This window comes from Astatotilapia calliptera, chromosome 15, assembly GCF_964374335.1.
Source record: "Astatotilapia calliptera chromosome 15, fAstCal68.1, whole genome shotgun sequence".
Taxonomy (NCBI): domain Eukaryota; kingdom Metazoa; phylum Chordata; class Actinopteri; order Cichliformes; family Cichlidae; genus Astatotilapia; species Astatotilapia calliptera.
The window spans coordinates 3,163,462-3,179,650 of record NC_137436.1 but is presented as its reverse complement, the minus strand read 5'-3'; the positions used below and the strand labels follow the sequence as shown (position 1 = coordinate 3,179,650).

The following is a 16,189-nucleotide window of genomic DNA, read 5'->3' as shown; positions in this document are numbered from 1 at the left end:
TTGAACTGACGCAGTGTCTTAGTTTAGTAACTACATCAAAACAACCATTTATGACATCCACTTAATTACATACAGTACCAGAAAAGCTTGGACTGGTTTGATACTTGATGTAATCCAGTGCAGATGCCAGTCCAAGCCCCCTTTTTTGCACATATTTAGTATATTAAATTTACCCACCGTTTTGTTTTTGCCTGTGTGGATTCCAAGGTTTCTCTTTAAATCTGCAACTGTCTGATCAAAGAGCAGCTAAACAACACAGCAAATTCATCCAGACATCCGAGGGAAACATTTTGTTTAGTATTCCACAGACACAGTTGAGTTCGCTCGTTGCAACAGCTGCTCGCTCATGTTTGACCTAAAAATCACGCTTGCAAAACTTTGTGTGTAAAAACACGTAATACAAAAGACAAATGGAGTTGTTTTTAAAATTTATGCCATTTATGATATCCAATTATCTGTGTGTGCATCACAAAGACCCATCCATACTTTACAAGCGCTTCAATTTTCCAGTGAGTTAAGACTGTATCTTTATACCAACAAAAGGTAACAGCTTCCATACAGTGAAGTGGACTTTGGTCTGACTGAAAGTATGAATGTATAATTCATCGTTAAGCCTTTTGTGATATTTAATATTTGAAATATGTAAACATTCACTGCAAGCATTTGCCAAGAGCAGTGCAGTCAAGAAAAGGATTTGGACACAGATAGCTCGGGGCAGTGTTTACTGCTCGTAACTGTAAGCATCTCCTGCATTAACAGGGCTGATTTGGGTCATTGCAGCAGGAGGCAGGCAGGGGGACAAACACTGTCAGGAGCAATGGTTTGAAGTTTAAACATACGAAAATGAGCACAGACTGTTGAGCGTCTTCTATTTGACAATCTCATGTACGCTCACTGACCTGAAACTTTGAGTAAGACAAAGAAGTGAATATAGAGGATGAGCTGATCGATTGGGAGGGACACACACAACTAAGAGTCCACTTCACTGAAGTCATTCTGAAGTCCCACATCTCATCTTCGATTTTATGCCTTCTTTCCCTGCTCCTCAACATGAACTGGGCAAACTACAGAGCTCAACGTTAGTGCTGTTCTGTGGGCTTGTCAGAAACAAGGCCATTAGCAGAAAAAGCTAAAAATAAATAAATAAAATAAAAAAAATCTGCCTTTATTGTACAATTTATAAACCCACAAGAACATATTACAGTCATGGTGGTGGATTATTTTACTGTCAAATAGCTCCAGACGAGCCATTTCTCACCGCTTTATCACTAAGCTAAGCTAAGCTAAGCTAGGCTAACTGACAACTAGCAGCTATTAGCTTGCCACTCTCTTTACTTCCTCTCTTCTCTCTCTGAATAAGAGTTTCACAGCTTTTTATATTTATATAAGCATATACTAGCTGCTACGCTTTGCTAATGTTTAGATTTAGATTATTATTTTATGCTTTATATTTATATTTAAATATTTCTAAGATTATATATGTTGCTCTTTAGATTGAACGACTTAACTCGAAATTTCGAGTTAATAACTCAATATTTTGAGAAAAGTAACTCGAAACTTCGAGTTAGCGCTGCCAATCAGTAATCTACTGTACGTGAATTATGTCATTTCCTTGTTAACCGGAAGCTGAAGCCCTCAGCTACAAATGCTACAGCTAAACTACTAGTATTACAGCCAGTCATGAATGCACAAATTACTGATAATTTTCAGCGTGGCTTCACAAATGATGAAATCTTTGTGTTAATAGCTGAATCACATGGCGTTACTATCACCAAACGTACTCTCAAAAGCACCAATTTGTTACGATCTGGTTTTGAGTGCGAATTCTACATAGATCACTGATTGGCAGAGCTAACTTGAAATTTAGAGTTATTAACTCGAAATTTTGAGAAAAGTAACTCGAAATTTCGAGTTAAGTTGTTCAATCTAAAGAGCAACATATATAATCTTAGAAATATTTAAATATAAATATAAAGCATAAAATAATAATCTAAATCTAAACATTAGCAAAGCGTAGCAGCTAGTTTTCAGGAAAATGTTACTATAACGATCATAGGATGTGTACATACATAAACTATCTCCTCCTTAACAGAGCGACAGTTAAGAAAGAACTTTGAAATATTGTCACACATACTTATTAATATCTATACATTTTTTCGATTTATATTACATCCCAATTCTTATGGATGTAACATAAATATAAATATGTTCTTTTCTGATATATTATGTACATTTAATCATCGCTTGCGTTTGTTCGGCGTACGTCACCCATACATAATTTAACAGTCACCAAAATTGGTGTGGACTGAATTTTTAAGACGCACCACTAAATACACAATGAAATGATGAATAAATGAAACAATGAATAAAAGGCGCTGCTGCTAATAATTCTAATTTAACAATACATAAAAATCTATTTTAATACCAAATTCATGATGCTAAAGCAAAAATATAGTTACATGATGATTTAATCAAATATATCCAACATTTTTATATCCAGCATATTTTTTCACAACACATGCCTGTTAAATGTCTTATTCATAGCACATCAAAAGTTTGACCTTATTTCATATAAAACTACACTGTAAATATGGGGAACCTACAATTCACAATTTACCTCTGTGCTGCAAAATAACCCTGTGATTAAAACAAAAAAAAAAAATATTTTTTTTTAACACAAGGAAGATTTAGTCTTCTGAGGAGCGGCACAGCCCGACTCTGACCTTCCTTAATTGCCAATCCTCTCCTCCTGAAGACATTGGCAGGGTTAAGGGTGGAGGTGGAGTGGAGAGGATTATTATTTTCATAGTGGAATTTGGTTCAAACAAGCTCCAGGGAGGAAGAAAAAGCAGGGACAGGATATGAGGAAGAGTGCTGACTATGCTAAATTTCTATCCTGGTCTCTGCCTTAGTTTCTCTTCTGTCTAAGACTCTGTCTGGATCATCCCCCTTATGCCCCATTTCCTTTCATTCCTTTTCTTCTCCCTCTCTCTTTTTTCTTCTTCCTGTCACGTGTAAGCGAGAGCGAGGTTGCCTGTGGAGGTTTAATTGGAGTGTGAGAAGTAAAGTGAATTAGAGCTGACTTGACTTTGCCGTGGAGGCACTGGCATAGCGCTCCCTACAATTAAGCATGTGCATGTCTGTGTGCAATTAAGCCCTGTCTCTTTATGTAACCACATCTGTATAAGCAGTGTCATAGCGCTGACTGATTGCTGTGACTATTGTCTTAGCGGTTAGTGTGAGCGGGTATTCATCTAAGCGTGTCAGTGTGAATCTTAGTATAGGTGGTTAGCCTTCTCCAAATTTGTGTGTTTGCGTATGTGTGCGTGTGTGTCAGTCTTCTCATTACTGACCATGTGCATGGCTTCCTGGCGCTGGGGCAGTGAGGACAGCTGGGACTCTGAGTGGTACAGAGTCATTCCCTTCCTCAGGGCACGAAGGTCACCTGGGTTACACTGCTGGACACAAACGGTCACAAAACAAACACCAAAGGAAAAAAGAAAAGAAAAATAAGACTTCAATGTGAGTTTTACCTAAAATTACCCAAAGAGTGGCTTCACTGCATACTAATAAATCAAAGTTAATAATCCAAGACAGAGTGCAAACACACAGGGAATCCTGTCAGTTTGTTCACTTTGGCACTAATTTGACTTTAATATTCATTCTGACAATGTTGACAAAAATCAATGTATTTGCCTCTATGAGAGATATTTTAACATAAAAACGGCCACTTTTTACTCAAATACTCAAAATCCTGAGGTACTCGCAAGTACCATCACCAACATTTGATAGAGATTAGCCCAGTTTTGTGCACATAAACAGAGAAAACACTGCCTGTGAAGCAATTTTACACCAATTTTCTCTTCTTGCATCTGTGTCACTAGACGCACAACTACTAGCATCTTTGTTACTACCCAGGTTTTGCCCGTTGGTATTTCCATCCAAGGGGGTTTATTAAAGTCTTTGGCTGTGTCTCCCTCACCATACAAGGCACTTTTCCTCATCACTCTCACGCCATTGCTCGTGTGCGGAAGTATCCCGTTTTGCCTTCATTGAGGTTCACTACATAGGGGCAACATGCCTAAAATTTGTCCTCATTAGCAGCCAAAGACCACTGGTTCCTGGGGGGCAGTTACCAGCCCAGCTTCGCTCTGCAGGCAGGGACACGGCAAACACCACTGTTTCTTGTGACATTTCTCGTGTCGCGCACTAGTGTTCCCTCTGTGCGTGGCGCGGTGCATGAACACACGTGATGCCTGGGAGCGCTCAGCTATAAATAACCCGTTGAGCTGTGGGTGTGTGTCTATGAATGCCCGGACATTGTGCTGTGTTGTCTGCCTTTGTATTATCTGTGTGTGTGTGTGTGTGTGTGTGTGTGTGTGTGTGTGTGTGTGTGTGTGTGTGTGTGTGACGCACTCAGGTGCACGCTCGCACGCACAAAGCCACAATCAGCATTCCCCTCGTCTTCCCCGTCCTTTGATATTCCTGCTCCTCTTCTCTCCTCCAACTCAGTATCCTTGTAATGTTCCTCTAACCTTTTCCAGTCCTCCCCCTGGCGCTTCTTGATCTATCCTTTCAGTTTCCATATTCATGCCCTCAATAGTGCATCTTTTTTGACATCTCTATAAGCTTTGTGTCTGGTAACCTTAAATGTCAAAATCAAGAGGGGTGACATAAACGCATAGTTGATCACCTGAATAAGAAGGCTTGCTAAAGAGTTTTATGTTACCGATGCAGACCTCTCCCTGAGTCTAGCTTTTCATTTAACCATCACACATCTCCAACTTTACTTCCCACCCCGACATGACCTTGACCGCTGAGACCAGCAAAGCCATTTGTTTGCCAGACAGCTGAGGACAGTTGGCTCGCTGCAGTCTTCCTGGCTAAAATTCAGGGGCCCTGCATCTTATCCATCCATCACAATGTTCTTGGTGCTGACGGGAAGATGCTGTGGGTGTCTTGCATCGTTTCCTGTTTGAATTATGAGGGGCAGGGGTGATGCCACTTTGACAAAAGGGTAGGAAGGACAGCGGGATGCTCCTCCAGAGCCGTGATTTAATCAAATACAGGATGGAAACTGTTAAATCAGAGTAACTCGTGCTAGACTGAAATAAGAGGCGTTTCCTTATCACAGTTACACCGTTAGACAGTTGGGCTGTACATCATATGCCGGTGCAGTATGGATGCTAATCTGGGACAAGCAGCTTTAGCCTCAGTATTTTTGCATCTGAAATCAATGACCTGGTCTTTAAACTTAAATACGTCGCTCTTCCATCATTATTGTTACCTAATTATGCCATGAATGCAAAGCCTGACAGCCATAACATTAAGTGTTTGAGAGTTTGGGGCTTATTGCAGTGACTCAGGGGACGGAGCATCATCTGATATACAGATCATTACGTGCTTACACTTGTCAGTTTCATGACAAAGTGTCAGTGTGGATTGAGGAGGAGCGCATGAGTGCTTCACACACTGTAGTGAGTTGACAAAAGATATTTTCTCCACAGGTCTGAGCCTCTCTCAACGACGGCGCAAATTTCTGACATTGGGTGATAAAAGTGCTTTGGGTTGCAAGCTCCCAAATGCAAAGTTTACAAGATGCCTGACTCACCCTGACCTAAACCAAACAGTATTTACCAAGAGTGAACTTCCGACAACGTCCGGACCAGATTATCTCAACATCGTCCGGAGTTCGTGTGCGAGCTCGACTAGAGACAAGTAACAGCTGGAAGAAATGGGAGAGCTTAGTGGGAGAAAGCCTGAGGAGGATGCGCGTGTCTGAGCATGTCTGAATGTGTGCATCTGAGTGCACACACCTGTTTTTCTAATTGTGTTTACACCTGGGCTGCGTAGGCCCTTGTTAATGTTAATATCCACTGTGGGATCCTGCTGTTAACTCCCTCCACGCTCCCTTGAGTATGGTTAAAATACCTCAGCCAAGCTGGTCTGGAGGGTCAGCATTCCTGCACTAAGAGGCCATTGTTTCCTCTAGCTGAACACAAGTTTCGCTGGGCCGGTTTCATAACACAGGAAGTTAGGCAATACAATCCACTGGGGAAGATAATCCATTGTAACAATTGAACCTGCTAATATGCACACACGTCATCAGGTAGGATATCATGAAATCTAACTGAATGGTAAACTTCAGTAATTCTTATTTTCACCCAATATTTTCCTGTTATCACCTCTGTGGGAAAGTCATGTTTAGTAACAACAACCAGAGATTACAGATTCATATTTTTCAGCTTCAGATTGACAGTCCTTCATTGTTCAGTTGCACTCCCACAAAGGTTTCGGCCATGCATAACAGATGCCTGAATCTACCTGGCTTGCCCCCCGGATCTTTAATTATTCAGCCCTCCAGACGTCAACACAAGCTAGGACATGCGTGTGTCATTTATGCACCAAAGCACAATATAGCATTCATTCACTTAAGTTACCTTGTACCAAACACTGTGCGGAGCAGTTCCAAGGACAGATAAAAGCTTTCTTGCCAAGAAAGGCCACGTACAAGCAAGGGCCACCTGTGTTCATTCATTAGCACAGCATGCTAGCAGCACAGAAAGGAAACCCCTGGACACAGAAGCCACAACCCTGCAAGGCGGTGCATTTAACTTCCCGTGTTCTCGGAAAACCGGCACAATCACAAGGTGAATCATTTCTGTGGTGATGTTTGTCAATGCACTTTACTGTATTACGAAAAGTTGGAGATCAATATCAATATTAGGTGTGTATCAATGATATGAAGTCACAACCAGAAACCGGTTAGTTTAGCACTACAGGACGAGAGGGAGTGATGGGGACAAAGCTAGTTTGAGTCTGATAACACGCTCTCTCATGATTTGACCACTGATAAGCAACAGAAGTTATGTGTTGTTTAACTTTTTTTAATGGTATAAAACATGAGATATATTATGTTAATTAGAAGTTCTAAGTGTTAATAATACTGTTATGTTAGCACTTTGAACCACAGACAGTGGGTAAATCCAAAGTGTTTTTACGGTGGCCCTGAGAGGCCAAACGGACTGCAACTTAAGAAATAAGAAAAATGCTGCAAAAGCACACAAAGTGTTTCTGGCGAGACAATAACCCGACGGACCAGTTACAGCAGGGGTGCCCAATCCCGGTCCTCGAGAGCTACCGTCCTGCAGCTTTTAGATGCATCCCTACTAGGGCTGGGCGATATGACCCAGAATTCATATCTCGATATTTTTTAGCTGGATGGCGATATAAGATATATATCTCGATTTTTTTTTTTTTTTAAAGCCATAAGTTAAGAACAAAAAGAGAGTTCTAGTCACACTGTGTCCCAGATATGGGCGCTTTTATTTACATACAGCGTAGATGTACATGAAGAAATTATTCAAAAATAAATTATCAGCATTTATTAAATAATCATGGTCCATAAATAAAAGAAAACAATGTTTTTTTGTGCATAACAAAAAGCTCACAATTGTGCAGTCAAAATGTAAACTAATAGACGCTGAGCATAGTAACAAAGAGACAGATTTCACAGCTGCACCACGTCTCTGAACAGGTGCCGTTTGTGGTCCTTATACACACACAGTACGGTAATATTACGTTGAAGCACAGTACGTATCACTCCGCGAGGCTCCTCCCCGGTAGCCCTAATCCTCCAAGACAATCCATCAAGCGGTGCAGCTCCGTAGCTTAGCAAAGTCATATTAAAACATTTTTTGACAGATTGCCGAGCGCTGTGTACCACATAAAATCGGTTCGCGGTCAGTAAGCACAACCAGAATTCATACATAAGGCGCACTGTCGAGTTTTGAGAAAATGAAAGGATTTTAGGCCGTGCAGCCCCTCCTGGCTGCATGTCGTTAGCGCGGTTAGCTCATTAGCGCGGTTAGCTCGCTAACACGTTGACGCCGTCCAGCCCCACGCACGGTAACTCGCTAACGGAGATTTTCCGCTTTCATCTTGTCATTGCCTGCAGGTGAAGCTATGGGGGAGGCGGAGTTGTGTTCAGTGAAGGAGAGGCGAGGTCGAGTAACGTTGCGTAGAGACAAAAGTGGACGAAAGAGAGGCAAACCTGCGGCTCCACAAGTATAATTATAACGTAACATAGACTATATCGATATAAACGATATTGTCACATCTTATATCTTGTATGAAAATATATCGATATTTTTAAAAAACTCGATATATCGCCCAGCCCTAATCCCTACTCCAACACAGCTGAATCAAATGGTTTGATTACCTCTTCAGCATGCCATCGTGTTTGGCAAAGGCCTGATAACAAGCCATTCATTTGATTCAGCTGTGTTGGAGTAGGGATGCATCTAAAAGCTGCAGGATAGTAGCTCTCGAGGACTGGGATTGGGCAGCCCTGAGTTACAGGAACCAAAACATGCTAAGTAAGTGTGTTTTAATCTCATGATTCATAAAATACTGATGACGGATTTTTAGGCTAATAGTTAAGCTAACACACTTACCTCTCATCTTTTCTTTTCTCACAAAACTAATAGATCCTCCACTTCTTTTAAGTGTTTATCGGCAAAATTATTGGCATATTTTGTTTCCTGCAAATAGTCCGTCGGGTTATTGTCTCCCCAGAAACACTTCCCTTGTGCTTTTGGAAATCAGTTTTTTCATATTTCCGTTGTGTTTTGTGTGCTTTTGTAGCGTTTTTCTTATTGCTGGGGTTTTCTTAAGTTGCAGTCCGTTTGACCTCTCAGTTCCACTGTAGTTTTTGCTTAAAAACAAAATGATTTCAGGTCCTGTAATTTATGTGAAAATGGATTTCTGAGTTGACTTTTTTAAATACTTTCCAGCTGCGTTTATGGGCTCAGTCGCTCATTTTTGGTCATGAAAATTAAGTGTATTTCATAAATCCTGGTCCTAATAGGTTTCAAACTGGAGGATTATCTGCGGTATGCTCATTAGCTAACGATTTGATATTGACAAATTCATAGCCGATGAGCAAGTGGTTTGACGGTCAGACCCACCCCTCCTCGTCATATTAGATTTATTTCTTTAACCAAAGTGGAAATGGTTTCTTCAGAAGCCAGTGGATGATGTCACAGTCCCGATCTTTGCCGCAGTCTAGCTAGCGTCTAGCCTTTATGCTAAGCTAAAAAACACTACAGGCTGTTGCGTCATAATAACTTAATCCCATCAAGGGAACAAATCATCATATTCCTACCCTTTAAACATTACCACAGAGGTGATTCCTTGTCTGAAAGGCACAACATAAAACATTACTGCAAAGAGTCACCTTGCCTTGTACAGCTGCTGCTTTGATAGTGTCAGCCCTCTACAGAAGAGAAAGCAAGAAGCTCAAAGATGTGAAAAGTCCCACCACCAAACGAGTAAAAAGAGTGAAAGGGCCAAACAGACTGAACCAACCGGCCAGCAGAAGAGCCAACAAACACAGACATCACAGAAGATTACCTTTCTCGTCTGTATTTGCGATAAGCTATAGCGGCTATAAGCCTAGGGAGAGAAAAACATAATGGTGGAATGGTTTATTATGTTGTTTCGCTCTGTGAGGAGCCGTGAACAGCAATGGAAGCAACTGTTTTGCTGATGGATTTAAACACATAAAATTAAGGTAATGTATTTGTTAAAAATAAATAAATAAATCAGTCTCAACAGTTTCACATTTTGCACTGCACTTGAACGCATTCATATCCCAACATCACGTCTGCAGAAAACAACGTGAACAAAAACTATAAGACGGGAGTTCATATTCTATGCTTGGACTGCTGCGAGACAATGTGTAACACCTAACTGTAGCGCGTAAGAGATAATTATGAGGATCGTTTAGGTTTCATGTCAGTGATAACAGCCTACACTCTGCCTACACATGAATCTGCTGGGATATAAGTGGGAAAGAAGACTTCAAATTATAGTGTGAAATTCAGCCTCGTCTCTGTGCAACCTGATTTGCATTAAACGAACCGACTCGCACCATAAAATGATGCGATAAAATTAAAGAGGCCAAATTATAAACTTAAAGCCTGAGCTGTTTTTTTTTGTTGCCAATAATTAGTCGAACACTTCATGAATCAGATTTCCCCTCACGTGACCAGATTAGTGTGCTTCGATTTCGTCATCTGCTGTTTGTGCTCGACTGGGTAAACACACCTCCGCAGACTGACATGTGACCTTCTGGTGAACCACACCAGCATTCCACACACACCCCACCCCGTTTTTGCACACACCCCCTCCCTCACCGAGCCCTCCATCCTCCAAATTTGGGAGAAGTCAGAGCAAGGTCAGCTTTGGGGATAAATCCTTTACTCTGTCACTGTCACTTAATGCCTCTTTCCCCTTCTTTTTCCTCCTCTCATCTCTGCTCCGCTCCCACAGTTCGCCTCGGGGGCTAACATCAGTGCACGCTACTGAAGCTTACTGACTCCCTATGAATTAAACATGGATAAACATATTCCCCAACTAACAGGGAGCCTGTTGCAAGGGGTAGCTTCACAGAAGCATTAGGCAACGATTTTATGTCATCGCAGCTTCCTGTCATGCGTTGAGGATGAGTTAAAAATTCGCACAAGAGGAGTTTAGCGAGGGTATAAGTTTAGACGGAAACTCAAGTGGGCTAATTGCGGCATGGCACATGTGCCTGTGTGTGTGTCCTTGTGCAAGCCTCACCTGTGAGAGGAGCTTATTGTTATCGTCTTCCAGTATCCGCACTTTCGTCTCCAGCTGCCTGATGTAGTTGGTGGAAGAATCTGGAGGAGAGATGAAGAGGAAAAAAAAGAGAAGAGGAGAAGTGATTAGCATTTCAAAGACCTCAAGCGGAAAACGGGCAGGCAGGGCCACTGAGGCAGAAGGACCACAGAGAGCTCCAAAGGTTGCCGTGCAGTTTGAGATGCACATCATATCCTTGTGAAAGAGCATTATAATATTAGCTAATATTAGCTAATATGCTAGCTCTGACACTCAAAGATCTAAAAATATTAAATTGGCACCCAAACAAAAGACAAAAGGTACAAATTCTCCCACCTTTTACATTTATGCACTATGGATGCAAATGTTGGTATGGGCTTATATCAGGTATTTATCTGGTGACTTACATTGGCATAAAAAGAAAGATGGCATCAGCTTTTAGACGGCTAAAAAAATTGTTGTAATAGTAGTAAAGATTTCATCCCTAATTTTAATTTTTTAGTAATTTTAGTTGATCCAAGTATTGGTTCCATCCTCAAATTCAAGCCTATTGGTCGCTTTGCAAAATAAGTTCTTGCAGCTGATGTCAAAGGTCAAGCACAGTGTTCACGCTGACCCATTTTTTGACCCCATACTCGACCGCTTTTTCCTTTCCCAACTTGGTGCACATTTCTCCTGTTCTCTGTATGAAAGAGAGTCAACTGTCATATTTGAGATTCGTCACAGAACTGTCTGTAATCTGCACATCTGACAGTCTAACTGCAGCCTAATTATCCCACAGAGGTTTACACAACCAAGGTTGATCCCAATAAAGCGGCACTGTGCTGACTTGAATCAACTTTACCGAGTTCAAATCAGGGACGGGAGCGGATGTGAAGCGCGGAGGTACAGTTTGACTCTGCAGGTGCCAGGGAGCCTGTTATCTAAAAAGGCATGTTTAATTTACAGAGAGAGATCAAAGCCGAGTTACGCACAGGAGCCGCGCTCTGGTAGCTACTCGGGAGCACAACACCGCACGCACGGCTTTATTGTGTTTTGTTTTCTAAGTGGAATTACAGAGAGGCTGAGAGCGGCGACGGCGGGGAAGCTGCTGATGAAAATGATGGGTTGAGGTTTAACAAGATGCACATGAGGACTCACAGCTGCAGGGTGCCGCACACGCAAATGAAACAAAGCTTCTCGCATCTGTTTGGCAACTCTCGTCTTAGTTTGCCTCGACTTAAATGACCCTCACAAGTCCAACAGGCATTTAAGCAAGTCGACAAGCACTTTGCAAGCAGGGGGCACCACTGTTCACAAATCAGCCCACTCGAACGCCAACCTGGATTCAGCAGGTTTGCAGTTACATGCACACAGCCACAGATGCTATCAGTTTCAGACATACTTTAGAAACCTCCTGCTGTTTGCATAAACACGTCAGACAGCATACACACTCAGCTGTCTGCAGATCCATGAAGTTTTGGTCAAGCTTATGCTTAACTGGTGTCCTAAATCTACCTTACATTATAGATGCAGAACAACATTTTCAGAACTGAATCTGGAGCCTGTAAGTGTTCTCATGTCAGAATTGGTGCTCTGTATTAAATGCACTTTACCAGAACAGCAGTGGTAAAGCCCTCGTTGTCTTTCATTCAACTACTGTTGTCTTTTATCTTCTTTTGCATCATTTTTCTTTGTGTAATAATGTGAAACAAGTATGAAGAAAGGGAAATATATCCTATTTTAAAAACCCACGGGATCATCAATCTTTTCCCACAACTTGAAAGCAGACAGAGCCAAGTCCAATCGGTCTAACCCCATGACTTTTTTTTTTAAGAAGGGCCAGTGCAGACAACACTTGTTAGCCAGTGACTGGACACCTACAGGAGGCCACAGTGGGACGCTGGCCAGATCTGGTAATCCTCTCTTACTGCCTTGTGACACTCTAATCTGTATTCATCTGCTTGCCTGACCTGCAGCCAGATCTCAAGCTGATTAGGATGAAGGTTCCTCAGCGTTCAGTCAGCAAACAACAAACGAAGAAGACTCTGAAAGGGGAGGGGGGGGGCAGAAAATGGATGTTAACTGCTGCTTTTCTCCCCCACTGTTGTGTATGTTGAGATTATTCACAGGGATTAAGATTAAACCATCAGTGTTCGAACAAACTCGTATTTTTTATCTTCTTAAGACCAAATAAATAACAATAAGATGTAAAGATGTACAGTCGAAGGTAAATATTGATGCAGTTTTCCATTTTAACTAGAAAAACAAAACAAAAACAGAATTGGCCCTAAGTGATGGGTTCCACAGACGCGAGCATGAACAGCTTCTTCACATAACACAGCACCATCCCTCCCCTTCTACTCCCCACAAGCCTTTGATGTGTTATAGGAGGCTAAATCTCAAAGTGCATCCCTTCAGCATCACGCACGGCATGATTAAGTTGTCTTTCTCAAATATGTGCAGATCTGCTGTGAGAAAATTCACAAGAACACACACACACACACACACACACACACACACACACACACACACACACACACACACACACACACACACACACACGCTCAGAGCTGCGGGGATCTGCTCGTGGAATCCAGCCGTCACCCTCTCTCTTTAACACCCAGCTCCGGAGTCATCCTGGTGGGAGAAGGGTCAGGCAATTAAACTGCTCCCTGGCTCCCCTGCCACTCCTTCATCCTTTCATCCCCGCAGCCCCTCCAGCAACACATCCTCTCCCCTGCATCACTCGTCCACAAGGAAACGCTACAGATCATACAGAGATCACACAGCAGAGCCAAAATAACCGCCTTTCAAACCCCAGCTCTGTGCATCTGCTCTTTCATGCACACACAGCCCAACAAAAACAGGATCATGGGAGAGGCTGTTATTATTTATGCACAGCCTGAATGCAATCTTAAACAGGTGAATAAGCGAGTAGAAGATGCTGTGAAGCAGTGAAATATTTCCAACTAGGCTGTAAACAATGCAGCATGAGAATGCCGGAGGCCCTGACAGAGAGAGGAAAATCCGGCCTTTACGTGAGCTATTTTTATATCTGTGCTACTGATGTTTACCCGCTGAACTGAGCTGATGTGAGACTGTATATATCTGTGTGCGCGCCGGACAAAAGGTGACGCAGACGGCGGCACGAGTCCATCCCCCCTTTCAGCGCGTCGCTTTTTATCACGTCAGTGCCACTGTGACCCACTTCCAGCAGCCACTCCCCTCCTTACCTCCACTCCACTCCCACTTTTCCCTCCATTTCACTACATCCCATTACTTTAACGACTCTCTCCATTACAGCTCTTTTGCTGCTCTGAAAGAAAAAAGAAAAAAGAGGCAGTTTTGAAGAGACTGACCTGATATTATGTCACAACAATAAAAACACATATGAGGCCGTTAATCTGACTGAAAATAGAGTTACAAAAAGTTGTTGTGACCCCGTTTTAAAAGGGTCTGGGCTCCACTAGCTCCCGTTTGGTTGCTACAAGGCTCCAAGCAGCCTATGCCCATCTGTCTATAACAGCCCATCTTGCTGTCTTTGCTGCACGCCTCTAGCAGACAAAAATATCTGCGAGCCAAATCACAAGTGAAACAAGTGTGGAATTTAATACTGCACAAGACAGTGTATGTGTTATAGCAGCGGTCCCCAACCTTTTTTGCGCCACGGACCGGTTTATGTCCGACAATATTTTCACGGACCGGCCTTTAAGGTGTCACGGATAAATACAACAAAATAAAACTAGTACCGGTATTGAAAAAAAAGACGATTTATTCATAACACACGTGAAAAGACCCAGGAAAACCGAGTTAAGGATAACAAAATAACGCTGAAAACCGATAAAAACCCTGAAAACCATACATTTCACACCTGAGCCTCAACTCTCGCAGCCCGGTACCAAACGACTCACGGACTGGAACCGGTCCGAGGCCCGGGGGTTGGGGACCGCTGTGTTATAGTATGAACTGTAACGCACTGTAACATTTCATAGTATGAAATTTAATGCATAATGTCTATTCAGTGTTGAATGGACTTCTGTCGCCATGAAAAAATAAAGACCTTTAAAATAATTTAAATGTTGGAACCTCCGAGGCTGAAACCTGCAGCCAGTGCACTCGTGCCAAAAACTGCAGTTCTTCAAATAGCCGTTTGAGAGCGTCTCCAAATACAAGTCACTCAAGCATAGACTCCTTATGTTTAAAAGACCAACTTTACAGCACAAATAAACAAGTTTATAAACTTTTTATACAAGTTTGTAAAACTTTTAAACTCTAAGAAAAAAGGTGTTGCATTTTTCTCCTTTTGCAACAACAGTATGGTGGTCAATGCTGGCCATTTAAATGATATATTAAGGCTTAAATTGGTAGTTGTTTGGCCACTTTGAGCAACAGTTAAACAGGTCGCTACCAGAAGACATCTAAGAAGCTGGCTGTCCACTTCAGTCAGTAAGTGATTTTAACTTAAGCTAAGCAGCTAACTAATAAAGCTAATGCTAGCTAACAATTACGCCAAACCTTTTGCCCAATTGTGGAACATCTGGTTTAGAAACAAATAAATAAAAACAAACAAAAACAAGTTAGCAACAGCCAACTTTAGGCTTCATAGCAAAAGTCCACAAACCAATGGGTGATGTTAGTGTGTGTGCATCTTTTATATACAGTCTGAGTTTTAAGACTTTTCAGTAAGTGTGAGATTTTGTACGTTACACTGCTGATTAGCAGGACAAGGTGGGAACATTGCAGCATTTCACAATACAAACAAACGTGAACCCTCTCATAAAACCGTGCTCCGCCGCGCTACAACTGGCCAAACCTCCAGAGAGTTCCTTTAGTTTCTGTTTGAGTACTGTTACCTTCCAGGATGATTTATATAGCCTGCACTGAATCACCTCATAATGATAATGTATCATCCACAAGAAATGGCAGAATTAGTGTCACTGTGATGGATAGCGTATGTATAATATCATTCTCCTCCTTAAATCTGTAGCCTGCTTTTCCATCTCTTTATTAGTTCTTTTTCTCTGTCACACCCTCGGTGCATATGTTTCAAACCCCCGAGTGGAACAAAAAGGTACGCCTGATGTTATCGGAGGTCACGGCAGAAGAGGGGGTTTCAACAATTATATTGACGAGTCTTAAAATTAGACCACACATATACATTTACAATCGACATTGGGCAGATAGTGGTGGGAATGTTACAAAAACCAGCCTCCGAGGTCTTTGTTACATCAAAGTAGCTTTGGTAAAGCAGTATGGTTAAAAAGGACCAGGCTTTGGAATCCCCTTATGTTTTCAAGTCAGATCCCAGGGCTGTTTAGAAAGCCTGCAGTGCATTGAAATCACTCTGCTTTTATTATTCCTGGCTCGGCTCTGGCTTTCATCTCCTATTCACAGCTGTATCTCAGTGTTTTAGTGCAGAGACATGTATATTCTCTCAGCGACGTGCGTGTCTGTGTGTGTGTAGCATGTATGAGTGCTTATGCACAACATTTTGAAGACAGGGAATGCATGTGGGCTGTATGGGTGTCTAAGCTGACAGTGTGAGCTCATGTGGGAGGGTGAA

At 42.0% G+C, this 16,189-nt stretch overlaps 1 protein-coding gene across 5 annotated transcripts in view; it reads right to left on the bottom strand.

Moving 5' to 3' along the window:
• Nucleotides 1-16,189, bottom strand: part of ccdc85cb (coiled-coil domain containing 85C, b) — a 47,596-nt gene that overhangs the window by 4,471 nt on the left and 26,936 nt on the right. Inside the window, exons 2-4 of one of the 5 annotated variants that reach the window (XM_026194064.2) lie at nucleotides 10,627-10,706; nucleotides 9,415-9,456; nucleotides 3,354-3,458 (exon numbers count right to left, since the gene is read on the bottom strand). In XM_026194064.2, the coding sequence (XP_026049849.1) occupies nucleotides 3,354-3,458; nucleotides 9,415-9,456; nucleotides 10,627-10,706 (227 nt within the window). The remainder of the gene's footprint in view (nucleotides 1-3,353; nucleotides 3,459-9,414; nucleotides 9,457-10,626; nucleotides 10,707-16,189) is intronic. The other 4 variants (XM_026194065.2, XM_026194066.2, XM_026194067.2 and 1 more) reach the window with 4 other exon arrangements.